Source organism: Engystomops pustulosus, unplaced genomic scaffold (assembly GCF_040894005.1).
Source record: "Engystomops pustulosus unplaced genomic scaffold, aEngPut4.maternal MAT_SCAFFOLD_59, whole genome shotgun sequence".
Taxonomy (NCBI): domain Eukaryota; kingdom Metazoa; phylum Chordata; class Amphibia; order Anura; family Leptodactylidae; genus Engystomops; species Engystomops pustulosus.
In genome coordinates, this window is record NW_027284967.1 from 317,538 (window position 1) to 336,699 (window position 19,162).

The 19,162-nt window shown below is 57.7% G+C and overlaps 1 protein-coding gene across 1 annotated transcript in view; it reads right to left on the minus strand.

Moving 5' to 3' along the window:
- LOC140106883 (carbonic anhydrase 9-like) overlaps positions 1–19,162 on the minus strand; it is a 178,607-nt gene that overhangs the window by 51,589 nt on the left and 107,856 nt on the right. Inside the window, exons 6-7 of the mRNA XM_072131507.1 lie at positions 13,646–13,712; positions 13,160–13,317 (exon numbers count right to left, since the gene is read on the minus strand). Of these exons, the coding sequence (XP_071987608.1) occupies positions 13,160–13,317; positions 13,646–13,712 (225 nt within the window). The remainder of the gene's footprint in view (positions 1–13,159; positions 13,318–13,645; positions 13,713–19,162) is intronic.

A 19,162-nucleotide genomic window follows, 5' to 3' on the forward strand; every position in this document is an offset into this window, starting at 1 on the left:
GGGGCATTGCTGGTGTCTCAGGAGCCTGGTCCAGGGTGAGGGGCAGTACATGGCATTATGGGGGCATTGCTGGTGTCTCAGGAGCCCAGACTAGGGTGAGGGGCACTACATGGCATTATGGGGGCACTGCTGGTGTCTCAGGAGCCCGGTCCAGGGTGAGGGGCACTACATGGCATTATGGGGGCACTGCTGGTGTCTCAGGAGCCCGGTCCAGGGTGAGGGGCAGTACATGGCATTATGGGGGCACTGCTGGTGTCTCAGGAGCCCGGTCCAGAGTGAGGGGCAGTACATGGCATTATAGGGGCATTGCTGGTGTCTCAGGAGAATGGTCCAGGGTGAGGGACACTACATGGCATTATGGGTGCATTGCTGGTGTCTCAGTAGCCTGGTTAAGGGTGAGGGGCAGTGCATATCATTATGGGGGCACTGCTGGTGTCTGAGGATCGGAGCTCGGGGTGAGGGGCACTACATGGAATTATGGGGCATTGCTGGTGTATCAGGATCCCGGGCCGGGGTGAGGGGCACTACATGGCATTATGGGGGCATTGCTGGTGTCTCAGGAGCCCAGTCCAGGGTGAGGGGCACTACATGGCATTATAGGGGCATTGCTGGTGTCTCAGGAGCCTGGTCCAGGGTGAGGGGCAGTACATGGCATTATGGGGGCACTGCTGGTGTCTCAGGAGCCTGGTCCAGGGTGAGGGGCACTACATGGCACTATGGGGGCACTGCTGGTGTCTCAGGAGCCCAGTCCAGAGTGAGGGGCACTACATGGCATTATGGGGGCACTGCTGGTGTCTCAGGAGCCCAGTCCAGGTTGAGGGGCACTACATGGCATTATAGGGGCATTGCTGGTGTCTCAGGAGCCCAGTCCAGGGTGAGGGGCAGTACATGGCATTATGGGGGCACTGCTGGTGTCTCAGGAGCCTGGTCCAGGGTGAGGGGCACTACATGGCATTATGGGGGCACTGCTGGTGTCTGAGGATCGGGGTAAGGGTCACTACATGGCATTATGGGGCACTGCTGGTGTCACCAGGAGCCTGGTCCAGGGTGAGGGGCACTACATGGCATTATGGGGGCACTGCTGGTGTCTGAGGATCGGGGTAAGGGTCACTACATGGCATTATGGGGCACTGCTGGTGTCACCAGGAGCCTGGTCCAGGGTGAGGGGCACTACATGGCATTATGGGGGCACTGCTGGTGTCTGAGGATCGGGGCTCGGGGTACTACATGGCATTATGGGTGCATTGCTGGTGTCTCAGGAGCCTGGTCCAGGGTGAGGGGCAGTACATGGCATTATGGGGGCATTGCTGGTGTCTCAGGAGCCCGGTCCAGGGTGAGGGGCACTACATGGCATTATGGGGGCATTGCTGGTGTCTCAGGAGCCCGGTCCAGGGTGAGGGGCACTACATGGCATTATGGGGGCACTGCTGGTGTCTCAGGAGCCCAGTCCAGGGTGAGGGGCACTACATGGCATTATGGGGGCATTGCTGGTGTCTCAGGAGCCCGGTCCAGGGTGAGGGGCACTACATGGCATTATGGGTGCATTGCTGGTGTCTGAGGAGCCTGGTCCAGGGTGAGGGGCACTACATGGCATTATGGGGGCATTGCTGGTGTCTCAGGAGCCCAGTCCAGGGTGAGGGGCACTACATGGCATTATAGGGGCATTGCTGGTGTCTCAGGAGCCCAGTCCAGGGTGAGGGGCACTACATGGCATTATGGGGGCACTGCTGGTGTCTCAGGAGCCTGGTCCAGGGTGAGGGGCACTACATGGCATTATGGGGGCACTGCTGGTGTCTCAGGATCCTGGTCCAGGGTGAGGGGCACTACATGGCACTATGGGGGCACTGCTGGTGTCTCAGGAGCCCAGTCCAGAGTGAGGGGCACTACATGGCATTATGGGGGCACTGCTGGTGTCTCAGGAGCCCAGTCCAGGGTGAGGGGCACTACATGGCATTATAGGGGCATTGCTGGTGTCTCAGGAGCCCAGTCCAGGGTGAGGGGCACTACATGGCACTATGGGGGCATTGCTGGTGTCTGAGGATCGGGGTAAGGGGCACTACATGGCATTATGGGGCACTGCTGGTGTCACCAGGAGCCTGGTCCAGGGTGAGGGGCACTACATGGCATTATGGGGGCACTGCTGGTGTCTAAGGATCGGGGCTCGGGGTACTACATGGCATTATGGGTGCATTGCTGGTGTCTCAGGAGCCTGGTCCAGGGTGAGGGGCAGTACATGGCATTATGGGTGCATTGCTGGTGTCTCAGGAGCACAGTCCAGGGTGAGGGGCACTACATGGCATTATGGGGGCATTGCTGGTGTCTCAGGAGCCCGGTCCAGGGTGAGGGGCACTACATGGCATTATGGGTGCATTGCTGGTGTCTGAGGAGCCTGGTCCAGGGTGAGGGGCACTACATGGCATTATGGGGGCATTGCTGGTGTCTCAGGAGCCCAGTCCAGGGTGAGGGGCACTACATGGCATTATTGGGGCATTTCTGGTGTCTCAGGAGCCCAGTCCAGGGTGAGGGGCACTACATGGCATTATAGGGGCATTGCTGGTGTCTCAGGAGCCTGGTCCAGGGTGAGGGGCACTACATGGCATTATGGGGGCACTGCTGGTGTATCAGGAGCCTGGTCCAGGGTGAGGGGCACTACATGGCATTATAGGGGCATTGCTGGTGTCTCAGGAGCCCAGTCCAGGGTGAGGGGCACTACATGGCATTATGGGGGCACTGCTGGTGTCTCAGGAGCCCAGTCCAGGGTGAGGGGCACTACATGGCATTATGGGGGCATTGCTGGTGTCTCAGGAGCCCAGTCCAGGGTGAGGGGCACTACATGGCATTATAGGGGCATTGCTGGTGTCTCAGGAGCCTGGTCCAGGGTGGGGGGGCACTACATGTCATTATGGGGGCATTGCTGGTGTCTCAGGAGCCTGTTCCAGGGTGAGGGGCACTACATGGCATTATGGGTGCATTGCTGGTGTCTCAGTAGCCTGGTTAAGGGTGAGGGGTAGTGCATATCATTATGGGGGCACTGCTGGTGTCTGAGGATCAGAGCTCGGGGTGAGGGGCACTACATGGCATTATGGGGCATTGCTGGTGTATCAGGATCCCGGGCCGGGGTGAGGGGCACTACATGGCACTATGGGGGCACTGCTGGTGTATCAGGATCCCGGGCCGGGGTGAGGGGAAGTACATGGCATTATGGGGGCACTGCTGGTGTCTCAGGAGCCCAGTCCAGGGCGAGGGGAAGTACATGGCATTATGGGGGCACTGCTGGTGTCTCAGGAGCCCAGTCCAGGGCGAGGGGAAGTACATGGCATTATGGGGGCACTGCTGGTGTCTCAGGAGCCCAGTCCAGGGTGAGGGGCATTACATGGCATTATGGGTGCATTGCTGGTGTCTGAGGATCGGGGGTCGGGGTAAGGGGCACTACATGGCATTATGGGGGCATTGCTGGTGTCTGAGGATGGAGGTAAGGGGTAAGGGGTACTACATGGCATTATGGGGGCACTGCTGGTGTCTCAGGAGCCCGGTCCAGGGTGGGGGGCACTACATGTCATTATGGGGGCACTGCTGGTGTCTCAGGAGCCTGGTCCAGGGTGAGGGGCACTACATGGCACTATGGGGGCATTGCTGGTGTCTGAGGATCGGGGTAAGGGGCACTACATGGCATTATGGGGCACTGCTGGTGTCACCAGGAGCCTGGTCCAGGGTGAGGGGCACTACATGGCATTATGGGGGCACTGCTGGTGTCTAAGGATCGGGGCTCGGGGTACTACATGGCATTATGGGTGCATTGCTGGTGTCTCAGGAGCCTGGTCCAGGGTGAGGGGCAGTACATGGCATTATGGGTGCATTGCTGGTGTCTCAGGAGCACAGTCCAGGGTGAGGGGCACTACATGGCATTATGGGGGCATTGCTGGTGTCTCAGGAGCCCGGTCCAGGGTGAGGGGCACTACATGGCATTATGGGTGCATTGCTGGTGTCTGAGGAGCCTGGTCCAGGGTGAGGGGCACTACATGGCATTATGGGGGCATTGCTGGTGTCTCAGGAGCCCAGTCCAGGGTGAGGGGCACTACATGGCATTATTGGGGCATTTCTGGTGTCTCAGGAGCCCAGTCCAGGGTGAGGGGCACTACATGGCATTATAGGGGCATTGCTGGTGTCTCAGGAGCCTGGTCCAGGGTGAGGGGCACTACATGGCATTATGGGGGCACTGCTGGTGTATCAGGAGCCTGGTCCAGGGTGAGGGGCACTACATGGCATTATAGGGGCATTGCTGGTGTCTCAGGAGCCCAGTCCAGGGTGAGGGGCACTACATGGCATTATGGGGGCACTGCTGGTGTCTCAGGAGCCCAGTCCAGGGTGAGGGGCACTACATGGCATTATGGGGGCATTGCTGGTGTCTCAGGAGCCCAGTCCAGGGTGAGGGGCACTACATGGCATTATAGGGGCATTGCTGGTGTCTCAGGAGCCTGGTCCAGGGTGGGGGGGCACTACATGTCATTATGGGGGCATTGCTGGTGTCTCAGGAGCCTGTTCCAGGGTGAGGGGCACTACATGGCATTATGGGTGCATTGCTGGTGTCTCAGTAGCCTGGTTAAGGGTGAGGGGTAGTGCATATCATTATGGGGGCACTGCTGGTGTCTGAGGATCAGAGCTCGGGGTGAGGGGCACTACATGGCATTATGGGGCATTGCTGGTGTATCAGGATCCCGGGCCGGGGTGAGGGGCACTACATGGCACTATGGGGGCACTGCTGGTGTATCAGGATCCCGGGCCGGGGTGAGGGGAAGTACATGGCATTATGGGGGCACTGCTGGTGTCTCAGGAGCCCAGTCCAGGGCGAGGGGAAGTACATGGCATTATGGGGGCACTGCTGGTGTCTCAGGAGCCCAGTCCAGGGCGAGGGGAAGTACATGGCATTATGGGGGCACTGCTGGTGTCTCAGGAGCCCAGTCCAGGGTGAGGGGCATTACATGGCATTATGGGTGCATTGCTGGTGTCTGAGGATCGGGGGTCGGGGTAAGGGGCACTACATGGCATTATGGGGGCATTGCTGGTGTCTGAGGATGGAGGTAAGGGGTAAGGGGTACTACATGGCATTATGGGGGCACTGCTGGTGTCTCAGGAGCCCGGTCCAGGGTGGGGGGCACTACATGTCATTATGGGGGCACTGCTGGTGTCTCAGGAGCCTGGTCCAGGGTGAGGGGCAGTACACGGCATTATGGGGGCATTGCTGGTGTCTCAGGAGCCTGGTTCAGGGTGGGGGGCACTACATGTCATTATGGGGGCACTGCTGGTGTCTCAGGAGCCCAGTCCAGGGTGGGGGCACTACATGGCAATATGGGGGCATTGCTGGTGTCTCAGGAGCCTGGTCCAGAGTGAGGGGCACTACATGGCACTATGGGGGCACTACTGGTGTCTCAGGAGCCTGGTCCAGGGTGAGGGGCACTACATGGCATTATGGGGGCACTGCTGGTGTCTCAGGAGCCTGGTCCAGGGTGAGGGGCAGTACATGGCATTATGGGGGCACTGCTGGTGTCTCAGGAGCCGGTCCAGGGTGAGGGGCACTACATGGCATTATGGGGGCATTGCTGGTGCCTCAGGAGCCTGGTCCAGGGTGAGGGGCAGTACATGGCATTATGGGGGCATTGCTGGTGTCTCAGGAGCCTGGTCCAGGGTGAGGGGCAGTACATGGCATTATGAGGGCACTGCTGGTGTCTCAGGAGCCGGTCCAGGGTGAGGGGCACTACATGGCATTATGGGGGCACTGCTGGTGTCTCAGGAGCCTGGTCCAGGGTGAGGGGCACTACATGGCATTATGGGGGCACTGCTGGTGTCTCAGGAGCCCAGTCCAGGGTGGGGGCACTACATGGCAATATGGGGGCATTGCTGATGTCTCAGGAGCCTGGTCCAGGGTGAGGGGCACTACATGGCATTATGGGGGCACTGCTGGTGTCTCAGGAGCCCGGTCCATGGTGAGGGGCACTACATGGCACTATGGGGGCACTGCTGGTGTCTCAGGAGCCCGGTCCAGGGTGAGGGGCACTACATGGCATTATGGGGGCACTGCTGGTGTCTGAGGATCGGGGCTCGGGGTAAGGGGCACTACATGGCATTATGGGGGCATTGCTGGTGTCTCAGGAGCCCAGTCCAGGGTGAGGGGCACTACATGGCATTATGGGGGCACTGCTGGTGTCTCAGGAGCCCGGTCCAGGGTGAGGGGCAGTACATGGCATTATGGGGGCACTGCTGGTGTCTCAGGAGCCCAGTCCAGGGTGAGGGGCACTACATGGCATTATGGGGGCACTACTGGTGTCTCAGGAGCCCAGTCCAGGGTGAGGGGCACTACATGGCATTATGGGGGCACTACTGGTGTCTCAGGAGCCCAGTCCAGGGTGAGGGGCACTACATGGCATTATAGGGGCACTGCTGGTGTCTCAGGAGCCTGGTCCAGGGTGAGGGGCACTACATGGCATTATGGGGGCATTGCTGGTGTCTCAGGAGCCCAGTCCAGGGTGAGGGGCACTACATGGCACTATGGGGGCACTGCTGGTGTCTCAGGAGCCCAGTCCAGGGTGAGGGGCACTACATGGCATTATGGGGGCATTGCTGGTGTCTCAGGAGCCCAGTCCAGGGTGGAGGGGCACTACATGGCATTATGGGGGCATTGCTGGTGTCTCAGGAGCCCAGTCCAGGGTGAGGGGCAGTACATGGCATTATGGGGGCACTGCTGGTGTCTCAGGAGCCTGGTCCAGGGTGAGGGGCAGTACATGTCATAATGGGGGCATTGCTGGTGTATCAGGATCCCGGGCCGGGTTGAGGGGCACTATATGGCATTATGAGGGCACTGCTGGTGTCTCAGGAGCCTGGTCCAGGGTGAGGGGCACTACATGGCATTATGGGGGCACTGCTGGTGTCTCAGGAGCCTGGTCCAGGGTGAGGGGCAGTACATGGCATTATGGGGGCATTGCTGGTGTCTCAGGAGCCTGGTCCAGGGTGAGGGGCACTACATGGCATTATGGGGGCACTGCTGGTGTCTCAGGAGCCTGGTCCAGGGTGAGGGGCAATACATGGCATTATGGGGGCACTGCTGGTGTCTCAGGAGCCTGGTCCAGGGTGAGGGGCACTACATGGCACTATGGGGGCACTGCTGGTGTTTCAGGAGCCCGGTCCAGGGTGGGGGCACTACATGGCATTATAGGGGCATTGCTGGTGTCTCAGGAGCCCAGTCCAGGGTGGGGGCACTACATGGCATTATAGGGGCATTGCTGGTGTCTCAGGAGCCCGGTCCAGGGTGAGGGGCACTACATGGCATTATGGGGGCATTGCTGGTGTCTGAGGATCGGGGTAAGGGGCACTACATGGCATTATGGGGGCACTGCTGGTGTCTCAGGAGCCTGGTCCAGGGTGAGGGGCACTACATGGCATTATGGGGGCACTGCTGGTGTCTGAGGATCGGGGCTCGGGGTAAGGGGCACTACATGGCATTATGGGGGCACTGCTGGTGTCTGAGGATCGGGGCTCGGGGTAAGGGGCACTACATGGCATTATGGGGGCACTGCTGGTGTTTCAGGAGCCCGGCCCAGGGCTCGGGGTACTACATGGCATTATGGGGGCACTGCTGGTGTCTCAGGAGCCTGGTCCAGGGTGAGTGGCACTACATGGCACTATGGGTGCATTGCTGGTGTCTCAGGAGCCCGGTCCAGGGTGAGGGGCAGTACATGGCATTATGGGGGCACTGCTGGTGTCTGAGGATCGGGGCTTGGGGTAAGGGGCGCTGTTCTCTGGGTCTCTGATTGTTTCGTTGTGCCGCCATAGTGTGCACAGTGCGGTGTTACCCCAGGGGTTCTCCTTATAAGGTCTCCTGCATACACCTCACCCTTGTAAGGAGAAAGCTGCGCAGGTACCGGACTATGTGAACACGTCACAGCACTCGCATCACTCCACATAAGGAGACAGTCTCCCGGCATTAACCCCTGATCTCCCTCCTCAGCCCGTTTCCAGCAGTGACGCCCTGGGCTGAGGATGGTGAATAGCACTGACATTACTCAGACTCAGAGATGAGGAGAAGACTTGCCCTTTAAAGGCTCCATCAGTGTGAAGCCCTCAGCTGCGGCATAATGCGTACACAGCGCCATCTGCTGGCAGCGCCGGGGATTACAGGGGATCCTGCAGCACCGCATCCAAATTCAATCTAACGTGATAATCAGAAGTCAGCAGGAGCCCGGGGCGGCTGGCCATCATGGCGGCTACCCCACTGGTGTCATAGTATTGTAGGCCTCATCCACATCCATCCAGGCAAAGGTGAGGCAAGAAGGGGGCGAGCAGGGCAACTCATGACGCACAACTCGCGCTTCCTTTTATTGTCAAGCTTCAAACCGCACAAGCTACATAGGGAGAGACATCACCCTGGAGCTGCCCAGCGGGGGCTGACGCTATATATTCGTACGCCCGCAGTCACTGGTCCATGGTGCCAGAACCCCAAACCACTTCTACAGATTTACAGAAAATAAGATCTTCTCCTTATTCACTGACTAATAATGAATGGGACGTAGATTGGCTACAGGAGCGTCAGCGTCACTGATATGAGTCTGCTGTGCAGCCAGGTTGGATCTGCTGCATCAGCGTCACTGGGAAGAATCCGCTGTGCAGCCAGGTTGGATCTGCTGCATCAGCGTCACTGGAAAGAATCTGCTCATGCAGGATATCGGGGCAGGATCTTAGTGACTCCCCGCACAGCACATTATACACAAACAATGCACTTACATGCACCAGGAAGAAGAAGGTGAACTCCTGGGACCTGAGCGGGGAAGCGACACATGCAGGATATCGGGCGCAGGATCTTAGTGACTCCCCGCACAGCGCATTATACACAAACAATGCACTTACATGCACCAGGAAGAAGAAGGTGAACTCCTGGGACCTGAGCGGGGAAGCGACACATGCAGGATATCGGGCGCAGGATCTTAGTGACTCCCCGCACAGCGCATTATACACGGACAATGCACTTACATGCACCAGGAAGAAGAAGGTGAACTCCAGGGACCTGAGCGGGGAAGCGACACATGCAGGATATCGGGGGCACGATCTTAGTGACTCCCCGCACAGCACATTATACACAGACAATGCACTTACATGCACCAGGAAGAAGAAGGTGAACTCCGGGGACCTGAGCGGGGAAGTGTCACATGCAGGATATCGGGCGCAGGATCTTAGTGACTCCCCGCACAGCGCATTATACATGGACAATGCACTTACATGCACCAGGAAGAAGAAGGTGAACTCCAGGGACCTGAGCAGGGAAGTGACACATGCAGGATATCGGGCGCAGGATCTTAGTGACTCCCCGCACAGCGCATTATACACGGACAATGCACTTACATGCACCAGGGAGAAGAAGGTGAACTCCGGGGACCTGAGCGGTGAAGTGACACATGCAGGATATCGGGTGCAGGATCTTAGTGACTCCCCGCACAGCGCATTATACACGGACAATGCACTTACATGCACCAGGAAGAAGAAGGTGAACTCCGGGGACCTGAGCGGGGAAGCGACACATGCAGGATATCAGGCGCAGGATCTTAGTCACTCCCCGCACAGCACATTATACACGGACAATGCACTTACATGCACCAGGGAGAAGAAGGTGAACTCCGGGGACCTGAGCGGTGAAGTGACACATGCAGGATATCGGGTGCAGGATCTTAGTGACTCCCCGCACAGCGCATTATACACGGACAATGCACTTACATGCACCAGGAGGAAGAAGGTGAACTCCGGGGACCTGAGCGGGGAAGCGACACATGCAGGATATCAGGCGCAGGATCTTAGTCACTCCCCGCACAGCACATTATACACGGACAATGCACTTACATGCACCAGGAGGAAGAAGGTGAACTCCGGGGACCTGAGCGGGGAAGCGACACATGCAGGATATCAGGTGCAGGATCTTAGTGACTCCCCGCACAGCGCATTATACATGGACAATGCACTTACATGCACAAGGAAGAAGAAGGTGAACTCCGGGGACCTGAGCGGGGAAGCGACACATGCAGGATATCGGGCACAGGATCTTAGTGACTCCCCGCACAGCGAATTATACACGGACAATGCACTTACATGCACCAGGAAGAAGAAGGTGAACTCCAGGGACCTGAGCAGGGAAGTGACACATGCAGGATATCGGGCGCAGGATCTTAGTGACTCCCCGCACAGCACATTATACACGGACAATGCACTTACATGCACCAGGAAGAAGAAGGTGAACTCCAGGGACCTGAGCGGGAAAGTGACACATGCAGGATATCGGGCGCAGGATCTTAGTGACTCCCCGCACAGCGCATTATACACGGACAATGCACTTACATGCACCAGGAAGAAGAAGGTGAACTTCAGGGACCTGAGCGGGGAAGCGACACATGCAGGATATCAGGCGCAGGATCTTAGTGACTCCCCGCACAGCGCATTATACACGGACAATGCACTTACATGCACCAGGAAGAAGAAGGTGAACTCCAGGGACCTGAGCGGGGAAGCGACACATGCAGGATATCGGGCGCACGATCTTAGTGACTCCCCGCACAGCGCATTATACACGGACAATGCACTTACATGCACCAGGAAGAAGAAGGTGAACTTCAGGGACCTGAGCGGGGAAGCGACACATGCAGGATATCAGGCGCAGGATCTTAGTGACTCCCCGCACAGCACATTATACACGGACAATGCACTTACATGCACCAGGAGGAAGAAGGTGAACTCCAGGGACCTGAGCGGGGAAGCGCCATATGCAGGATATCGGGTGCAGGATCTTAGTGACTCCCCGCACAGCGCATTATACACGGACAATGCACTTACATGCACCAGGAAGAAGGTGAACTCCGGGGACCTGAGCGGGGAAGTGACACATGCAGGATATCGGGTGCAGGATCTTAGTGACTTCCCGCACAGCGCATTATACACGGACAATGCACTTACATGCACCAGGAAGAAGAAGGTGAACTCCAGGGACCTGAGCAGGGAAGTGACACATGCAGGATATCGGGCACAGGATCTTAGTGACTCCCCGCACAGCGCATTATACACGGACAATGCACTTACATGCACCAGGAAGAAGAAGCTGAACTCCGGGGACCTGAGCGGGGAAGTGACACATGCAGGATATCGGGCGCACGATCTTAGTGACTCCCCGCACAGCGCATTATACACGGACAATGCACTTACATGCACCAGGAAGAAGAAGGTGAACTCCAGGGACCTGAACGGGGAAGCGACACATAGAGGATATCAGGCGCAGGATCTTAGTGACTCCCCGCACAGCGCATTATACACGGACAATGCACTTACATGCACCAGGAAGAAGAAGGTGAACTCCAGGGACCTGAGCGGGGAAGCGACACATGCAGGATATCGGGCGCACGATCTTAGTGACTCCCCGCACAGCGCATTATACACGGACAATGCACTTACATGCACCAGGAAGAAGAAGGTGAACTCCAGGGACCTGAGCGGGGAAGCGACACATGCAGGATATCGGGCGCACGATCTTAGTGACTCCCCGCACAGCGCATTATACACGGACAATGCACTTTCTGGGAACGTAAATGTGCTCCAATGTGTTTTGTTACGTTTTTATTATTTATTGTTTTATAGGTGTTGGGGTTTTTGGGACATTTTAATGAATTTAATTTTGTAGTGTTTTTTTGTACTTTTATTTTCCCATTATATAATCATGTGATCACTAGTTCATACTAATTACCGTGTATTGTTGAGCATTAGAAGTGTAAGTCTGTATCTTCAGGGGCTGGACCGAGCAGGCAGATGCTGATGGCAGACCCCGGGTCCTTCACTAGGTCCTCGGCTGCCGGATATGAAGACGGCTCCCGGTGATCGCATTGCAGGGTGCTGGGAGGAGAGGGAGAAAACCCTCTCCCTCTGCAGGTATGTAGATCCCCGGTCACTACATTGACTGCAGGATCTAACGGGTTAACAGCCGGATCAAAACTCCGTTCTGATCCGGACTGTTAGAGCAGGGTCCAAGCTGCCGTAAGATAGTGGGGGACCGCTCCTCCCTGCACGGTCAATAAGGGGTTGATGGGATTACACTTGGGGTAGCGGGTAGTCTTGTGTTTCGGATGGGGATTACACTTGGGGTACCGGGTAGTCCTGTGTTTCGGATGGGGATTACACTCGGGGTAGCGGGTAGTCTTGTGTTTCGGATGGGGATTACACTTGGGGTACCGGGTAGTCCTGTGTTTCGGATGGGGATTACACTTGGGGTAGCGGGTAGTCCTGTGTTTCGGATGAGGATTACACTTGGGGTAGCGGGTAGTCTTGTGTTTCGGATGGGGATTACACTTGGGGTAGCGGGTAGTCTTGTGTTTCGGATGGGGATTACACTTGGGGTACCGGGTAGTCTTGTGTTTCGGATGGGGATTACACTTGGGGTACCGGGTAGTCTTGTGTTTCGGATGGGGATTACACTCGGGGTACCGGGTAGTCTTGTGTTTCGGATGGGGATTACACTCGGGGTACCGGGTAGTCTTGTGTTTCGGGTGAGGATTACACTCGGGGTACCGGGTAGTCTTGTGTTTCGGGTGAGGATTACACTTGGGGTACCGGGTAGTCTTGTGTTTCGGGTGAGGATTACACTTGGGGTAGCGGGTAGTCCTGTGTTTCGGATGAGGATTACACTTGGGGTAGCGGGTAGTCCTGTGTTTCGGATGAGGATTACACTTGGGGTACCGGGTAGTCTTGTGTTTCGGATGGGGATTACACTTGGGGTAGCGGGTAGTCTTGTGTTTCGGATGGGGATTACACTTGGGGTACCGGGTAGTCTTGTGTTTCGGATGGGGATTACACTTGGGGTACCGGGTAGTCTTGTGTTTCGGATGGGGATTACACTCGGGGTACCGGGTAGTCTTGTGTTTCGGATGGGGATTACACTCGGGGTAAAGGGTAGTCTTGTGTTTCGGGTGAGGATTACACTCGGGGTACCGGGTAGTCTTGTGTTTCGGGTGAGGATTACACTTGGGGTACCGGGTAGTCTTGTGTTTCGGGTGAGGATTACACTTGGGGTACCAGGTAGTCTTGTGTTTTTTTATTATTATTATTGTGATTATTATTATGATTATTATTATGATTGACTTCTGACCTGTTTCGCAGACAGGAGGACGGTCTGGTTGAAGATGGTCCAGTTGACGGTTTGCAGACACGGTGGAGTAGTGAGAGATCCGTTATAGCGGAAGAATCGGTCCATCTGCTGAGGTAATAATCCACGAATATCAAATCCAGGAATCTCCGCACTTTGCCCTGGAAATATACAGGTTGTGTGGATCAATACACAAGTATAGGGGCTCATTAACTAAGAACAGTGCCGTCTGGACTATGTGCCAGGGGTGGGTGGGGACTATGTGCTGGAGTTATCAGGAGCACCAATAGAAATATCTGCACCCATATGTAGGGAGCTGCTTCTGTGTACCGGACATATAGAGAAATGTGTTGTGCAAGGACACCGTAGCCTCTGTTCTGGGCATGTGCGGCACCGGTATGGGGATAGCCGGCGGGGCATGTGTGGCACCGGTATGGGGATAGCCGGCAGGGCATGTGTGGCACCGGTATGGGGCAAGCCGGGACTCACCCCCATCCGTCACTTCCTCCAGGTGTGTCAGCAGATGTTCATAAGCTTCATTATCCTCTGCTCCTTCCTGTAACAAGATCAGACATCATAGAATATGTACTGTCCATTATCACATCCCATACAGAGCGACCCTAAAGGGGGTCAGTCACTCCACAACTGCTGCTTATAGAGGATGGAGCCTCATAAATGGCCTCAGACTGATGGTCCTAATGCAATCTATAGGACCCATCCGGCTGTTACATATGCAATCTATAGGACCCATCCTGCTGTTACATATGCAATCTATAGGACCCATCCTGCTGTTGAGGTGGGAATTAAAAGCACTGTGTTAGTAGTACAAGCTGTGTAGTGTAATACAGTCTATGGAGGATGAGGGGGCGCCAGGAGCGCAGGCAGAAGGGCAGGACGCCGGGCGCCAGGAGCGCAGGCAGGAGGGCAGGACGCCGGGCGCCAGGAGGGCAGGCAGGAGGGCGCCAGGAGCGCAGGCAGGAGGGCGCCAGGAGCGCAAGCAGGAGGGCGCCAGGAGCGCAGGCAGAAGGGCAGGACGCCGGGCGCCAGGAGCGCAGGCAGGAGGGCAGGACGCCGGGCGCCAGGAGGGCAGGCAGGAGGGCGCCAGGAGCGCAGGCAGGAGGGCGCCAGGAGCGCAAGCAGGAGGGCGCCAGGAGCGCAGGCAGAAGGGCAGGACGCCGGGCGCCAGGAGCGCAGGCAGGAGGGCAGGACGCCGGGCGCCAGGAGGGCAGGCAGGAGGGCGCCAGGAGCGCAGGCAGGAGGGCGCCAGGAGGGCAGGCAGGAGGGCGCCAGGAGCGCAGGCAGGAGGGCGCCAGGAGCGCAAGCAGGAGGGCGCCAGGAGCGCAGGCAGGAGGGCGCCAGGAGCGCAGGCAGGAGGGCGCCAGGAGCGCAGGCCGGAGGGCGCCAGGAGCGCAGGCAGGAGGGCAGGCAGGGCGCCAGGAGCGCAGGCCGGACGGCAGGACGCCGGGCGCCAGGAGCGCAGGCCGGAGGGCAGGACGCCGGGCGCCAGGAGCGCAGGCCGGAGGGCAGGACGCCGGGCGCCAGGAGCGCAGGCCGGAGGGCAGGATGCCGGGCGCCAGGAGCGCAGGCCGGAGGGCAGGACGCCGGGCGCCAGGAGCGCAGGCCGGAGGGCAGGACGCCGGGCGCCAGGAGCGCAGGACGCCGGGCGCCAGGAGCGCAGGACGCCGGGCGCCAGGAGCGCAGGCCGGAGGGCAGGACGCCGGGTGCCAGGAGCGCAGGCAGGAGGGCAGGACGCCGGGCGCCAGGAGCGCAGGCAGGAGGGCAGGACGCCGGGCGCCAGGAGCGCAGGCAGGAGGGCAGGACGCCGGGCGCCAGGAGCGCAGGCAGGATTCAGACTTTAGGCAGGCAGTCTGGTCCAGGTACAATTCCATAAAGGGAATAGTGAATAATGATCCGCCCTGAGTCTCAGGGTAAGACCCGTAGCAGCTTAAACAGCCCTGTTCAAATGACCAGCAACCCAGCTTTCCAGAGATTATAGAAAGCTGGGTGTTCATAATCCAAGATGCTCTAGCTCCCTCCCCTCCTGTCACATATAGATGCTATAGCTCCCTCCCCTCCTGTCACATATAGATGCTATAGCTCCCTCCCCTCCTGTCACATACACTCACCGGCCACTTTATTAGGTACACCTGTCCAACTGCTCGTTAACACTTAATTTCTAATCAGCCAATCACATGGCGGCAGTGCATTTAGGCATGTAGACATGGTCAAGACAATCTCCTGCAGTTCTCCCGAGCATCAGTATGGGGAAGAAAGGTGATTTGTGGCCTGTGAACGTGGCATGGTTGTTGGTGCCAGAAGGGCTGGTCTGAGTATTTCAGAAACTGCTGATCTACTGGGATTTTCACGCACAACCATCTCTAGGGTTTACAGAGAATGGTCCGAAAAAGAAAAAAACATCCAGTGAGCGGCAGTTCTGTGGGCGGAAATGCCTTGTTGATGCCAGAGGTCAGAGGAGAATGGGCAGACTGGTTCGAGCTGATAGAAAGGCAACAGTGACTCAAATCGCCACCCGTCCAACTTTGAGGCAGATGGGCTACAGCAGCAGAAGACCACACCGGGTGCCACTCCTTTCAGCTAAGAACAGGAAACTGAGGCTACAATTTGCACAAGCTCATCGAAATTGGACAGTAGAAGATTGGTAAAACGTTGCCTGGTCTGATGAGTCTCGATTTCTGCTGCGACATTCGGATGGTAGGGTCAGAATTTGGCGTCAACAACATGAAAGCATGGATCCATCCTGCCTTGTATCAGCGGGTCAGGCTGGTGGTGGTGGTGTCATGGATCCATCCTGCCTTGTATCAGCGGGTCAGGCTGGTGGTGGTGGTGTCATGGATCCATCCTGCCTTGTATCAGCGGCTCAGGCTGGTGGTGGTGGTGTCATGGATCCATCCTGCCTTGTATCGGCGGCTCAGGCTGGTGGTGCTGGTGTCATGGATCCATCCTGCCTTGTATCAGCGGCTCAGGCTGGTGGTGGTGGTGTCATGGATCCATCCTGCCTTGTATCAGCGGCTCAGGCTGGTGGTGGTGGTGTCATGGATCCATCCTGCCTTGTATCAGCGGCTCAGGCTGGTGGTGCTGGTGTCATGGATCCATCCTGCCTTGTATCAGCGGCTCGGGCTGGTGGTGGTGGTGTCATGGATCCATCCTGCCTTGTATCAGCGGGTCAGACTGGTGGTGGTGGTGTCATGGATCCATCCTGCCTTGTATCGGCGGCTCAGGCTGGTGGTGGTGGTGTCATGGATCCATCCTGCCTTGTATCAGCGGCTCAGGCTGGTGGTGCTGGTGTCATGGATCCATCCTGCCTTGTATCAGCGGCTCGGGCTGGTGGTGGTGGTGTCATGGATCCATCCTGCCTTGTATCAGCGGCTCAGGCTGGTGGTGGTGGTGTCATGGATCCATCCTGCCTTGTATCGGCGGCTCAGGCTGGTGCTGGTGGTGTCATGGATCCATCCTGCCTTGTATCGGCGGCTCAGGCTGGTGCTGGTGGTGTCATGGATCCATCCTGCCTTGTATCGGCGGGTCAGGCTGGTGGTGGTGGGGTCATGGATCCATCCTGCCTTGTATCAGCGGCTCAGGCTGGTGGTGGTGGTGTCATGGATCCATCCTGCCTTGTATCAGCGGGTCAGGCTGGTGGTGGTGGTGTCATGGATCCATCCTGCCTTGTATCAGCGGGTCAGGCTGGTGGTGCTGGTGTCATGGATCCACCCTGCCTGGTATCAGCGGCTCAGGCTGGTGGTGCTGGTGTCATGGATCCATCCTGCCTTGTATCAGCGGCTCAGGCTGGTGGTGGTGGTGTCATGGATCCATCCTGCCTTGTATCAGCGGCTCAGGCTGGTGGTGGTGGTGTCATGGATCCATCCTGCCTTGTATCAGCGGCTCAGGCTGGTGGTGGTGGTGTCATGGATCCATCCTGCCTTGTATCAGCGGGTCAGGCTGGTGGTGGTGGTGTCATGGATCCATCCTGCCTTGTATCAGCGGGTCAGGCTGGTGGTGGTGGTGTCATGGATCCATCCTGCCTTGTATCAGCGGGTCAGGCTGGTGGTGGTGGTGTCATGGATCCATCCTGCCTTGTATCAGCGGGTCAGGCTGGTGGTGGTGGTGTCATGGATCCATCCTGCCTTGTATCAGCGGGTCAGGCTGGTGCTGGTGGTGTCATGGATCCATCCTGCCTTGTATCAGCGGGTCAGGCTGGTGGTGGTGGTGTCATGGATCCATCCTGCCTTGTATCAGCGGGTCAGGCTGGTGGTGGTGGTGTCATGGATCCATCCTGCCTTGTATCAGCGGGTCAGGCTGGTGGTGGTGGTGTCATGGATCCATCCTGCCTTGTATCAGCGGCTCAGGCTGGTGGTGGTGTCATGGATCCATCCTGCCTTGTATCAGCGGCTCAGGCTGGTGGTGGTGGTGTCATGGATCCATCCTGCCTTGTATCAGCGGGTCAGGCTGGTGGTGGTGGTGTCATGGATCCATCCTGCCTTGTATCAGCGGGTCAGGCTGGTGGTGGTGGTGTCATGGATCCATCCTGCCTTGTATCAGCGGGTCAGGCTGGTGGTGGTGGTGTCATGGATCCATCCTGCCTTGTATCAGCGGGTCAGGCTGGTGGTGCTGGTGTCATGGATCCATCCTGCCTTGTATCAGCGGGTCAGGCTGGTGGTGGTGGTGTCATGGATCCATCCTGCCTGGTATCAGCGGCTCAGGCTGGTGGTGGTGGTGTCATGGATCCATCCTGCCTTGTATCAGCGGCTCAGGCTGGTGGTGGTGGTGTCATGGATCCATCCTGCCTTGTATCAGCGGCTCAGGCTGGTGGTGGTGGTGTCATGGATCCATCCTGCCTGGTATCAGCGGCTCAGGCTGGTGGTGGTGGTGTCATGGATCCATCCTGCCTTGTATCAGCGGGTCAGGCTGGTGCTGGTGGTGTCATGGATCCATCCTGCCTTGTATCAGCGGCTCAGGCTGGTGGTGGTGGTGTCATGGATCCATCCTGCCTTGTATCAGCGGGTCAGGCTGGTGGTGGTGGTGTCATGGATCCATCCTGCCTTGTATCAGCGGCTCAGGCTGGTGGTGCTGGTGTCATGGATCCATCCTGCCTTGTATCAGCGGGTCAGGCTGGTGGTGGTGGTGTCATGGATCCATCCTGCCTTGTATCAGCGGGTCAGGCTGGTGGTGGTGGTGTCATGGATCCATCCTGCCTTGTATCAGCGGCTCAGGCTGGTGGTGCTGGTGTCATGGATCCATCCTGCCTTGTATCAGCGGCTCAGGCTGGTGGTGGTGGTGTCATGGATCCATCCTGCCTTGTATCAGCGGCTCAGGCTGGTGGTGGTGGTGTCATGGATCCATCCTGCCTTGTATCAGCGGGTCAGGCTGGTGGTGCTGGTGTCATGGATCCATCCTGCCTTGTATCAGCGGGTCAGGCTGGTGGTGGTGGTGTCATGGATCCATCCTGCCTTGTATCAGCGGCTCAGGCTGGTGCTGGTGGTGTCATGGATCCATCCTGCCTTGTATCAGCGGGTCAGGCTGGTGCTGGTGTCATGGATCCATCCTGCCTTGTATCAGCGGCTCAGGCTGGTGGTGGTGGTGTCATGGATCCATCCTGCCTTGTATCAGCGGGTCAGGCTGGTGGTGGTGGTGTCATGGATCCATCCTGCCTTGTATCAGCGGGTCAGGCTGGTGCTGGTGGTGTCATGGATCCATCCTGCCTTGTATCAGCGGGTCAGGCTGGTGCTGGTGGTGTCATGGATCCATCCTGCCTTGTATCAGCGGGTCAGGCTGGTGGTGCTGGTGTCATGGTGTTGTTGCTGCCCATGTCCATCCCTTTATGAGCACAATGTACCCTGTAACATCTGATGGCTACTTTCAGCAGGATAATGCGCCATGTCATAAAGCTGGAATCATCTCAGACTGGTTTCTTGAACATGACAATGAGGTCACTGGACACAAATGGCTCCACAGTCACCAGATCTCAATCCAATAGAGCATCTTTGGGATGTG